Genomic DNA, 11,142 nt, shown 5'->3' with positions numbered 1-11,142 from the left:
GATGATGATGATGATGATGATGATGATGATGATGATGATGATGATGATAATAATGATTATGATGATAATAATAATAATAATAATAATAATAATAATCGGCCCCTTACCTTCGCCGCGCTGAGCGGTGGCGCCCTCACGTTCACGCTCGACGCCAGCACCAGCTCCTCGCCCGGCCGCAGCCCCGCGCCCAGCCTCGGCACGCTCGCCAAACGACCTCGCGGCGACGTCGCCGTGGCAACGCTCCCCTTCCTCCGACGATGACTCATCTCGCGCTCGTGATGCGACAGCAGCTCTCGCGGCGTCACGTACTTGACGGACGCGCCGCCGCCACCAGCGCCCCCTGCTGGCGGGAAACACGCGGGTTAGGCGCAGCATTTTTCGGAGAAACGCAAAGTTCTTTGGTTTTTTTTGACCAAAGTTTCTTTTTTTTCTAGGAGTCGGGGATGCGATTGCGGCCGGAGAGGAAGGAAAGGAAGTCCGAATTTCTTACGAATGTGAATCGAGACGGACAGGAAACTCGTGGGAAACACGGACCGCACGATTGAAATTCGACTTTTTAAATTATTATTAGACTTTCTTTTTTAGACAGAGGGAGCAACTGTCGAGAGAAAAGCAGCAAATTAATTTTCATATTAATTGCTATTTAAAATATGGTATACTTCAGGAGTTCTTTGCCATTTCCTCGCCCCCCCCCACCAAATCATTTTCTTTTGCCATTTATCGTTTCAGAAACTGTACTACGTTCTCCCCTCGTCAAAGATGGTAAGATTCATACCCCTGCACTTAACATACCAAGCACTGGCATACTACGGTATACGCTGTATATTTTGCGGTGGTTTAATTTTCGTGAATTTCGCAAACGCGTCGCCGACCGCGAAAATAACAACACGCTGTTCTTGACCGATTCGGGAATTCACCGACCGCAAAATTAACCACTCGCAAAATTGTCCGCCAAGTCAAAATTAGTGAAAATATCTGTAAGCGAAAAATATGGCGTATACAGCAAGTGTAACCACCCTTCAGTTTCCTCTAAATCTATGCGTTCGCACTCGTGTGTCCTACCGTCTTCTTTGGAGACATCCTTCTTCGTCATATGCTGAATAAGGTTCATCGATCCACTGGTAGGTGTCGCCAGTAGCTTCTCGCTGCAAAAACAACAATGCCGTGAAAAAGCAAGTAATAATAATAATTTTCGTGTGCCCACTGGGCTACTGGCCTAGTGGACTAGAGAAGAGATCGACTCACAGTTTTCACTGGCAGGTGCCGCTGCGTGCAAGGCTCTCTTCTTGGCACCGTTTCCACATCTCTTTTTGTTAGTAAACATTAAAGCAAGTAGAAGGAAAAACATGTGCATGCACGCACGCGCAGCACGCTTGAGAGAAAAAATATATATTATAAATTCTACAGCTCTAGCGATAGATTATCTACAATGATGAACAGCACTACGAATGATCGCAGAAGAGCTACCACAGGGTTTGCTAACCCAAGCAAAAACTTTTCCCAAGACTTTTTCCAGGACTTAACGAGTCTATTTTCGTGACCACTTTATTTTAGCCACGTACGATCCTAGCATCTCTTCGCGCCAAATCACCGATTAGTTCAGAAGCTTTTGCATGAAGTAGATTTTATTCTTAGACAAGATGGACGATGGGCTCATCGTTAAGGACTTTTTTAAAAGCAAAGATAACTAAATAAATAAATAACTTAATTATTTAATTATTCAAGGTCTTTAGGTATTTCCAGGGCTGTCAACCTTTTACTGGAACTTTCCAGACCTTGGAAAACAGCATTTAAAAATTCCAGAACTTTCCAGACCTTGGAAAACAGCATTTATGTAGTGACCTTGTTTTGGTAGCGCTAGGTCAATTAGGGGCCGAGTCATAGAGCGGAAGGGAAATATGATCAAGGTCAAGGTAAATGTCAAATAAAGGTCGCAGTGACCTGGTTTTGGTATGCTGCCAACCTTCTCCGCAAGATGTGTAAATATACCAAGTTTGGTCACGCTAGGTCAATTAGGGGTCGAGTTATAGAGCAGAAGGGAAAATCTCTGCGGCCGACCGAGCGGCGGCGGCGGCTGTACAGACATGAAACCATAGTATCCCCGGCGACGAACAATAACACATATAGCAACACTATATTATACGTGTTGTTTGTGCACAGCGGCGTGCGTGTGGTGTAGTCATGTGTTGCAGAGGTGCATTTGAAAGGCATTTACAGGAAGTTAGCGGCAATAATAGGCGAAAGAGAGTAGAGAAACATCAAGACTTTGATAGTAAATACATTTCGTGTTTATTTACTTTTTTTTTTTAGACGTTCCAAGCGTCTGTGGTGCGCGCTCGCAGGTTTGGCGAGAGATGCGCGACAATACGTTTGTGGATCGACGTGATGGGTTGAAGCGAGACGAAGCAGCATGCGCGCTCGCGAAGCCATCACGACTCGGCAAATCGAATCGATTCGGAAAATCGAATCGATTCGCGAAATCGGGGAAATCCATCAGAAATCACGTCGAAAATGCGACGAACGTTCGTGGATCGGTGATGTGACGGGTCGTGATGGGTCGACGCGAGATGAAGAGGAGCGTCGTGAGACGAAGCGGGAAGCCATCAGGACTTCAGCTGACTGTCGAGGAACTTGCTCTCGGCTCCGCGCAGACACAGCTTCTCAGCCTCCAGCTGCACCGTCTTCTCCTGCAAGCACACGCGTCGGACGTTAATTAAACAATTAATTATAAAAACAGTTAATTAAATAATAATTAAATAATTTATTACATTGATTAATTACAACGGAAAACGCGTCGGATATTAAACCGTGGTCGTAATGTCCTCGAGTTGTCGACGATCACCGCTCGACAACTGCCTATCGCCACCCTGCATGGTATACTACATATGCTGAAAACCAATATCCTATGTGTTCAACTGACCCTACATCCACGTTGTCACAAATTGCCAACATAATATATATATATATATATATATATATATATATATATATATATATATATATATATATATACATATTCATAGTGATATAAATTCAAGGGAAAGAACGTATGAAAATATACACACATATATATATTTCTCACGCATGAGGAATAAGTAGGAAAAATAAATATATGAAAAAATAGTAAATAAAGACGGTAGAAATCTATGCGACATATCGGATAATTACTCACCTTCCACATTCCCACCCTTTCATAGCTGGACCCGCCGCAACTCCTGCAAGAGGTAAAAACAGAGAACGCATGACAACTTTCTCTGACGTAAACAACTCGCGACAACACAAACAACAACAAACAACAACAAACAACAACAGAGAACGCACGACGACCTTCTACAACGTATAAACTTCTCGTAATGCAGACAACAACAAACAACAACAAACAACAAACAACAATAAACAACAATAAACAACAATAGCGAACGCACGACGACCTTCTACAACGTATAAACTTCTCGTAACGCAGACAACAACAAACAACAACAAACAACAAACATCAAACAACAGACAACAACAAACAACAACAAACAACAGACAACAACAAACAAAAACAGAGAACGCACGACGACCTTCTACAACGTATAAACTACTCGTAACGCAGACAACAACAAACAACAACAAACAACAAACAACAACTTTCTCCGACGTAAACAACTCACGTGACAACAAACAAGAAAAATTCCCGCGAGACTACCGTCACGCCACCTACACAGAAATCGCGCGTGTGCGCGCGATATAACGCGGAAGAAAATCCTCAGCGTGGCGCGGAGGAAAACTCCCGCAGGATCTCCTTCCCTATAAAAACCGCGCACGCGCCCACAGACGGCTGAGCGAACCTAGACTGCCGCCGCGACTGGTCGGACACTCACTTGCAGGAGGCCTGCGGGTACTTGTCGATGGTCGTCATCCGTCTAGAGCAGGCCTTGCACTGGAAGAACTTCTGCACGGCGTCGTGGCGCGTGATTGGATGGCGCTCGTCCTTGCAGATGCCCGACGGCTTGTACATGGTCGTCTTCTTGCACTGGTGAAAACGAAGCGAGGCGCAAAGTCAGTGAGCCATAATAAAAATATTGTTTGTTTGCCCTCACCCGACCCGCAAAAAGGGCGGCCGACTCAAAATTTCGCTTATATTCATCTTTTTTTTTTTAACAAATTGTAATCACTGTACATTATTAATCTATTTAGGCCCATATACTTATATGTTACCAAGCAAAACAAACATTCAACAAGTAAAGCAAGGTATCCTCCACACAAGAGACACCACCCGAGCTATCGTAGACAACCACTGACTGAATTTGTCAATAGGACCCACCGCCCTCAAAAGGAAAAGCCGACCTACCTTACCCAAACTTTCACGCCTGGTCGGGTGACGGCAAACAAACTATTTTTTTTTAATTTGGCCCTCAGTGAAACATTCGCATGCGCTAACGCTTGTAACAAGTTGCCGCGGGCAGCGCACAGCGCTTTGAATCTAACGTCTACTGGGCGGTGAACTCTGTGGTGGAAGTTGCGGTGGGAATTCTAGTAAACCCTGTTAGTCCCAAATGTGTCACGATGACATGCCGCAAACATTGTGGAATGACAAGGATGGTATCAGGAACCTTTCTCAAAGGAATGTTCGTTGGGGATCGTTATGAAATTGTTAGCCACGAGATGGCGCGTACGTTTTTAAGTGTCTTCCAGATTAAAGATGGAAGCTCCCATCGATACGTAGCTAGCAACAACTTATTTGCAAGACAGAATAGCAGTACCGAAGTGAGACGTCACCGGTGCATGACAACCGAACCTACTGGCTTCTACACCAAATTCAATCATATGCTCTGGTAACATTTACTGCGTGTTCGTGCTTTTGCTACCGATTTTGTAACCATCACTTCTGGAGAGTCATTTTGCCAGTTTTTATAAGCATTTTCCGAAGGATGGAAGTGAAAAAGCAACAAAAAAAGCAGAAAAAAATATATACAAAAAAATTTGCAAAAAAAAAATGTAATTTTTTTTTTAATTCATTAAATATTGTAAGATCGACTTGCTTACGATGCTTTACGCCTGTCTGCCCCCCAGCGCACAACACTTCGTGTTTTACGTACGCACGAACATTTTCACGCCCAGTTAATGTTTATGGAGCATGTGGCTTGTGTAGAACCAGCCCGTACGTTGTCTTGCATACGTGACGTCACACTTCGGTACTCTATAGCGTAAGCACTCATCCATTTACCTACGCAGCCTACAGGCCTGCCAAATAGAGTGCTGCCACCTGTAACCAATTAACGCACGCAAAAAACATACATAGGCTACCACCAGCCACATGCACTGCCAGTGGCATAACTGTTACATGTAACATACTGACCAGTACAGAATTGACCACTAGCAAATATACGATTTAAGCGAGCCATAAACCTCTCTTCAACCAAATTTATCTTTTGAAATTTCACTCGTGACATGTTAGCCTCATACATCCAGCGCATGTATAATTCTACTATGCAAAAAAGTCCATGTTTAACCCTCCTCTTGAGGCGTTCAAAAGGGTATTCCAACACTTTATCTTCGCATGTTCACGCAGAATGTACATTTCATGGTACCTTTCAATAATAGCCATAAAAAATGCTAGCTCACCGCTGCAAACAAAAAAGTTTTTCAATCGGCCGGGGGTCCTGTCAGACCATGTCCTTCACGGAAAATGTCTAAAATCTGCCTGTGCCCTTGACCTTTGACCTGGTGACTCCAATTCGGCACAGATGATGGCTTTTCTCTACCATTGATGCCTTACACCGACTATTCACGAGCCTTAGGTCGAGCGTTTAGATTTGTGCCGCCAATTCTGCAATTTCCTCCCTAAACCTTAAGTTAAGGCCAGCTTGAATTGTTCCCTCCCTTCTTTTGACACCTCTTGACCTTTGACCTTTGACCCCCCAGCTTTCTGACATCCCAACTCGTTTTAGAGATCCCCCCCAACGCTCCGAATATCGTGGACCGTACGTCGAGCGGGTTAAGATTTGTGGCCCAAACTCGCTTTGACGATACGGACGGACGGGACGGACGGCCGACGATCATGCCGATTCTACAAGCTGCATCTGACTACGTCGATTGATGCTAAAAACTTAGCTGATGAGTTTCTCAAATGCTGTTCAATTACTGTAATTATGATTGCTAATTGCTACTTCTGCTCATGCTGTAATTATACTCCGAAATTACTTTTTTTGCTGCAAACGCGGAACTGCATATGCTTCATGATTGTTGATAAATATAATTTATTCACATTGAAATGCTTCAAAAATTGTGACAGTTCATTAACAAATAACACACTATATCGCCCTGCTTTAACGTCATTTTAAATAACTATAAAAAATATACATTGTAAAACCTTAAAACTCTCTCTCTCTCTCTCTCTCCCTCCCTCTCTTTCCTCTCTCCTTCTTGCAGCGGTGTACGCCACACACTTCCGGCTGCTCATCGTGGCTTGGCCATTCTTTTCTTCGATGCGTCTCCTTCTTCTCGAGAAGGTCAAAGTACTTGTCTCGTTGCTCCAACCTCCGCTGCAAGCATCGTGTTTATGTCGCACGTTCACGACTAATGATTGTCTAGACGCCACCCGTCTCATCCCAGCGCCTCCCGTCTCAATCCTCAGACCGCCTCCCGTTCTTCATCCCAGCCCGCCTCAGTCTCATCACCCAGCTCCTCCCTCTCGTCCCCAGCGCGCCTCAGCGTCTCGCTCCCCCAGCGCTCGCGTCTCATCCCCCAGCGCCTCCCGATCTCAATCCCCGCGCTCGCGCTCTCATCCCCAGGGCGCTCGCGTCTCATCCCAGCGCCTCGCCCTGTACTTCATCCCAGCGCCTCGCGTCTCATTCCCCAGCGCGCCTCGCCGTCTCATCCCAGCCGCCTCGCGTCTCACCCAGGCCTCGCGTCTTCATCCCAGCGCCTCGCCGTCTCATCCAGCGCTCGCCCGCCTCTCATCCCCAGGCTGGCCTCGCACCTCATCCCCAGCCTCGCACCTCATCCAGTGCCTCTACGTCTTCATCTTCAGCACCTCGCATCTCGTCTTCAGGTGGATTGGAACAATTACACGTGATATATATATGTGCGTTGCGTGCGTCGCGTGCGTGCCTGTGCGCGTGCGTGCGTATATCAGGCGCCGTAAATATATGACATAGTAAATTCATGTCTGCTGTTATTCAACCCGATATATATACATGTTCTATATATATATATATATATATAGATATATATATAATTATATCAATGCAAGCCTTCTTAATATGCTCTGTAGTAATATATAATAATATATGATATATGATTTAGGATGCGTGGCTCTGCTACATTGCCTGACTTGCCACATAAAACATGAATGGACATTGTCACCTGTCATACAGTATCCTGGTGCGGCGACTTCTGTTCAGCCATTGCTGTAAACTCCTTTCGACTTCACGTTCAACTTCGGCGCGAGTCGCCGCTCGCTTCACGACGCCGCGGACCGCCTCGTCAGAGTTGGCGCCACTGCCATGGTGAAATCGGTTCGGTTCAACCGACGTGTTCAACATGTGCTGCGGAGTTAAGTGCTTGGTCAGCAAAAATGTGGGCTGTGTGATAGGCAAACCCAGTCTACTGCTTGTTGTTGTTCGTTTGTTGTTGCTTGTTGTTGGTTTGTTGTTGTTCGTGTTTATCGATCGTTTTTGTCACTGTTGTTGCAGTAATTGTCACACTTCTTGTTTATTGTTTATGTATGCGTGTAGCGCTTGTTGCTGCTGCTGCCTGTCCATTTTGTTGTTTTGTAGTCCTTTTGTTAGTTGTTATTGTGCCTAAATTGTCGTTTTTTTCACTGTTGCAGTTGGCAGTAGTAGTTGTCTACCTTCTTCGTTATTGCTTTATGTTGATAGCTAGGTTGTTGTTGTTGTTCGTTGTTTACCTGTGCTGAAGCATGTTTGTGAAGGCCGCTTTCTCGACACGCACGCTGCTTTAGGATCTCACTTTCTTTGTTATGTGTTTATGTGTTTAGTGTATGCGTGTTGTTGATTGGGTTGCTGTTGTTGTTGTTGTTTTGCTGTTTTTTGTTTTGTCATTGTGGTTGTTAGGTTGTTGCTTAGAAGTGCTTTTGTTTCTGCTATTGCTGTTGCTGTTGTAACTGTTGTTATTATTGCTGTAAGTATTTTGTTTCCATTGTGTAAACTGTTGTTATTGTTGCTGTAGGTTGTGTCCATTGTTGTACTGTTTGTTCATTGTTGCTGTAGATTGTTTCCTGCCATTGTTGTTGCTTTTTGCTCGTTGTTGTGATCATTGTTAAATTGTTTACGTAGGTTTAGGTTCTGTTGTTATGCTGTTTGTTGCTTGTTGTTTACCTGTGTTGAGATGTTCGTTTGAGGCGTTTCTGACTGCGCTCTCGCTCCTGTGTCCGGCTGCTCCTCGCACGCACGCTGTTTAGGGTGTCCCGTTCTCAATCGTCACCCCGGCTCGACTTCCTTTAAAACACTTCTGCTATTGGTCCCTTCAAACTGTGAAACAAACAACTTGAGCGGGAAAAATACTTCGTAAACATGAAAATAATACCAATAAAAATAACAAAAAAGGAATAATAATAAAATAATATTAATAATGATGGATGATTTGATGATCGATTGTATGATGATGGATGCATGTATGGATGATGATGATAATACTGTTATGATGATAATAAATAATAATAATAATTAATAAGTGAATAATCGCCTTACCTTACGCCGCGCTGAGCGTGGCGCCCTCACGTTCTACGCTCGACGGCCAGCACCAGCTCCTCGCCGGCCGCCAGCCCGCCGCCCAGCCTCGCGCACGCTTCGTCCAAACGACCTCGCTGGGCCGACCGTCGCCGTCGCAACGCTCCCTTCCTCCGACAGCATGCCACTCTATCTCGCCGCCTCGTGATGCGACAGCTCAGCTCCTCGCGAGCGTCACGTACTTGACGGTACGCGCCGCCGCCACCAGCTGCCCCCTGCCTGACGGGAAACACGCGGTATAGCAGCGCCTAGCCAGTTTTTCGCGAGAAACGGCCAAGTTCTTTGCGGGTTATTTTGACCAGTTTTTTTTTTTTTTTAGGAGTTGGGGATGCTTCTCTCTCTCTTCCACCTCCGATTGCGCGCCGGGAGAGCAGCGAAGCGAAAGGTAAGTCCGAATTTCTTGACGTAATGTGATCGAGCGCGACAGGAAACTCGTTGGGAAACACTTGACCGCCACGCATATGGAATTCGACTTTTTTAAATTATTATTAGCACTTTCTTTTTTAGACAGCAGGGAAGCAACTGTCGAGGAGAAAGCCAAGCAAAATAAATTTTCATATTAATTGCTATTTTAAAATATGGTATACTTCAGGAGTTCTTTGCCACTTTCCTCGCCCCCCCCCCCACCGCCCAAATTCATTTTCTTTTTGCCCATTTTATCGTTTCAGAACTGTTACTACGTTCTCCCCCTCTGTCAAAGATGCGTAAGATTCATTACCCCCATGCACATTAACATAAAAACAATGCACTGGCATACTATACGGTATACGCTGTATTTATATTTTAGCCTGGTGCGCTTTTAATTTTCGTGAATTTCGCAAAACAGCGTCGTGCTGGACCGTCCCGAAGAATAACAACACGCTGTTCTTGCACCGATTCCGCGGAATCACCTGACCGCCAAAATTAAGACCACCGCAATTGGGGCCGCCAAGCTCAAAATTAGTGAAAATATCTGCTTAATGCGAAAAATATGCGCGTATACCAGCAAGTGTAACCACCCTCAGTTTCCTCTAAATCTATGCGTTCGCAACTCGTAAGATGTGTCCTTACCGTCTTCTTTGCGAACATCCTTCTTCGTTTCAGTATGCTGAGGATAAGGTTGTGCATCGATCACTGTAGGACGCGGTGTCGGCCCAGTAGCTATCTCGCTGCCAGAAACAACCAATGGCGCTGATGAAAAAGCCACAGTAATAATAATAAAATTTTCCATGTGACACTCGGGCTACGGCTCCCTAGGGACTAGGAGAAAGAGATCGACTCACAGGTATTCCTGGCAGGGTGCGCCGCTGCGTGCCAGGCTCCTCTCTTACTTGGCCCGGTTCCCAATCCTCTTTTTTGTTAGGGGTAAACATTAAAGCCTCAATTCCAGCGCGACGAGAACGGGTAAACAATCCATGGTGCCGATGCCACAGCGACGCGCTAGCACGCTGTGTGACCGTTCAGGAAACAAATATATTGCTATAGATTATATAACTCTTCTCGCAGCCATGCCGGGCGTGCGACGCGCGGCGCTGGCGGTCCGGCCACGGACGCCGGCCAAGCTCACGCCGATAGGAGCTCCTCCACGTCGTAAATGATCGAGATCGCAGCACTACTGGATGATCGCGACCAAAAGACGCTACACCACTAGGCGTTTGGCCTAACCCACAGCAAAAACTTATTCCCAACGACTTTTCCGCGGGAGGGACCTTACACACGTCTGATTTTCGTGACCACTTTTGATTTTAAGCGACCTGCTCAGCCGGTCAGCGGTGTACGGGATGCCGGCGGACCTGAGCATCTCTTCGCCCGCCAAATCTCACGCCGCACTTAGTTCAGAAGCTTTTGCTATGAAGCTAGCATTTTATTCTGTAGACAAGCTATGGACGATGCGGCTCATCGCTTAAGGACTTTTTTTAAAAAGCCTCATAAGCTTAACTTAAATAAATAATAAGCTTAATTATTTAATTATGTCCAGGTCTTTAAGTCAATTTTCCAGGCGGCTGGTTGCCCCTCTTTACTGCGAACTTTCCAGACCTTGGCAATAAACAACATTTTAAAAATTCCAAACTTTCCAGACCTTGAAAACAGCATTTACACATTCCAGAAACTTTCCAGACCTTGCCGAAAAACGCATTTAAACATCCAGAGACTTTGCTAGAGACCCTGTAGGAAAACAGCATTTAAAAATTCCAGAACTTTCCAAACAGGGAAAAACAGCATCTCAACATCTGCTTTACTGGAACTTTCCAGACCTTGGAAAACAGCATTTAAACATTCCAGAACTTTCCAGACCTTGGAAAACAGCATTTAAACATTCCAGAACTTTCCAGACCTTGGAAAACAGCATTTAACATTCCAGAACTTTCCAGACCTTGTGAAAAACAGCATTTAAACATTGCCAGCAACAAAACAACAAATAAAC

At 45.2% G+C, this 11,142-nt stretch overlaps 2 protein-coding genes across 2 annotated transcripts in view; both read right to left on the bottom strand.

Annotated features, from left to right (window-relative positions):
- The window catches only part of LOC106818317, a 1,668-nt gene extending 95 nt beyond the window's left edge, over window positions 1-1,573 (bottom strand). The window contains exons 1-3 of the mRNA XM_014823035.1: window positions 1,563-1,573; window positions 1,063-1,145; window positions 101-340 (exon numbers count right to left, since the gene is read on the bottom strand). Coding sequence (XP_014678521.1) covers window positions 101-340; window positions 1,063-1,145; window positions 1,563-1,573 — 334 coding nt within the window. The remainder of the gene's footprint in view (window positions 1-100; window positions 341-1,062; window positions 1,146-1,562) is intronic.
- A 724-nt stretch (window positions 1,574-2,297) lies between these two features.
- Window positions 2,298-7,028, bottom strand: LOC106818316 (protein MCM10 homolog). Its single transcript, XM_014823034.1, has 5 exons — window positions 6,987-7,028; window positions 6,408-6,530; window positions 3,867-4,018; window positions 3,173-3,215; window positions 2,298-2,687 (listed from the first exon to the last, which is right to left on the bottom strand). The coding sequence occupies exons 1-5, from the start codon at window positions 7,026-7,028 to the stop codon at window positions 2,604-2,606; spliced, it is 444 nt and encodes a 147-aa protein (XP_014678520.1). The 3' UTR covers window positions 2,298-2,603.
- Window positions 7,029-11,142: the final 4,114 nt, after the last annotated feature.

The sequence above is a fragment of the Priapulus caudatus genome, unplaced genomic scaffold (assembly GCF_000485595.1).
Source record: "Priapulus caudatus unplaced genomic scaffold, Priapulus_caudatus-5.0.1 Scaffold2162, whole genome shotgun sequence".
NCBI classification, from domain to species: Eukaryota; Metazoa; Priapulida; class Priapulimorpha; order Priapulimorphida; family Priapulidae; genus Priapulus; species Priapulus caudatus.
Note: the sequence above shows the minus strand (reverse complement) of the source record. Positions and strands in the feature narration are given on the sequence as shown.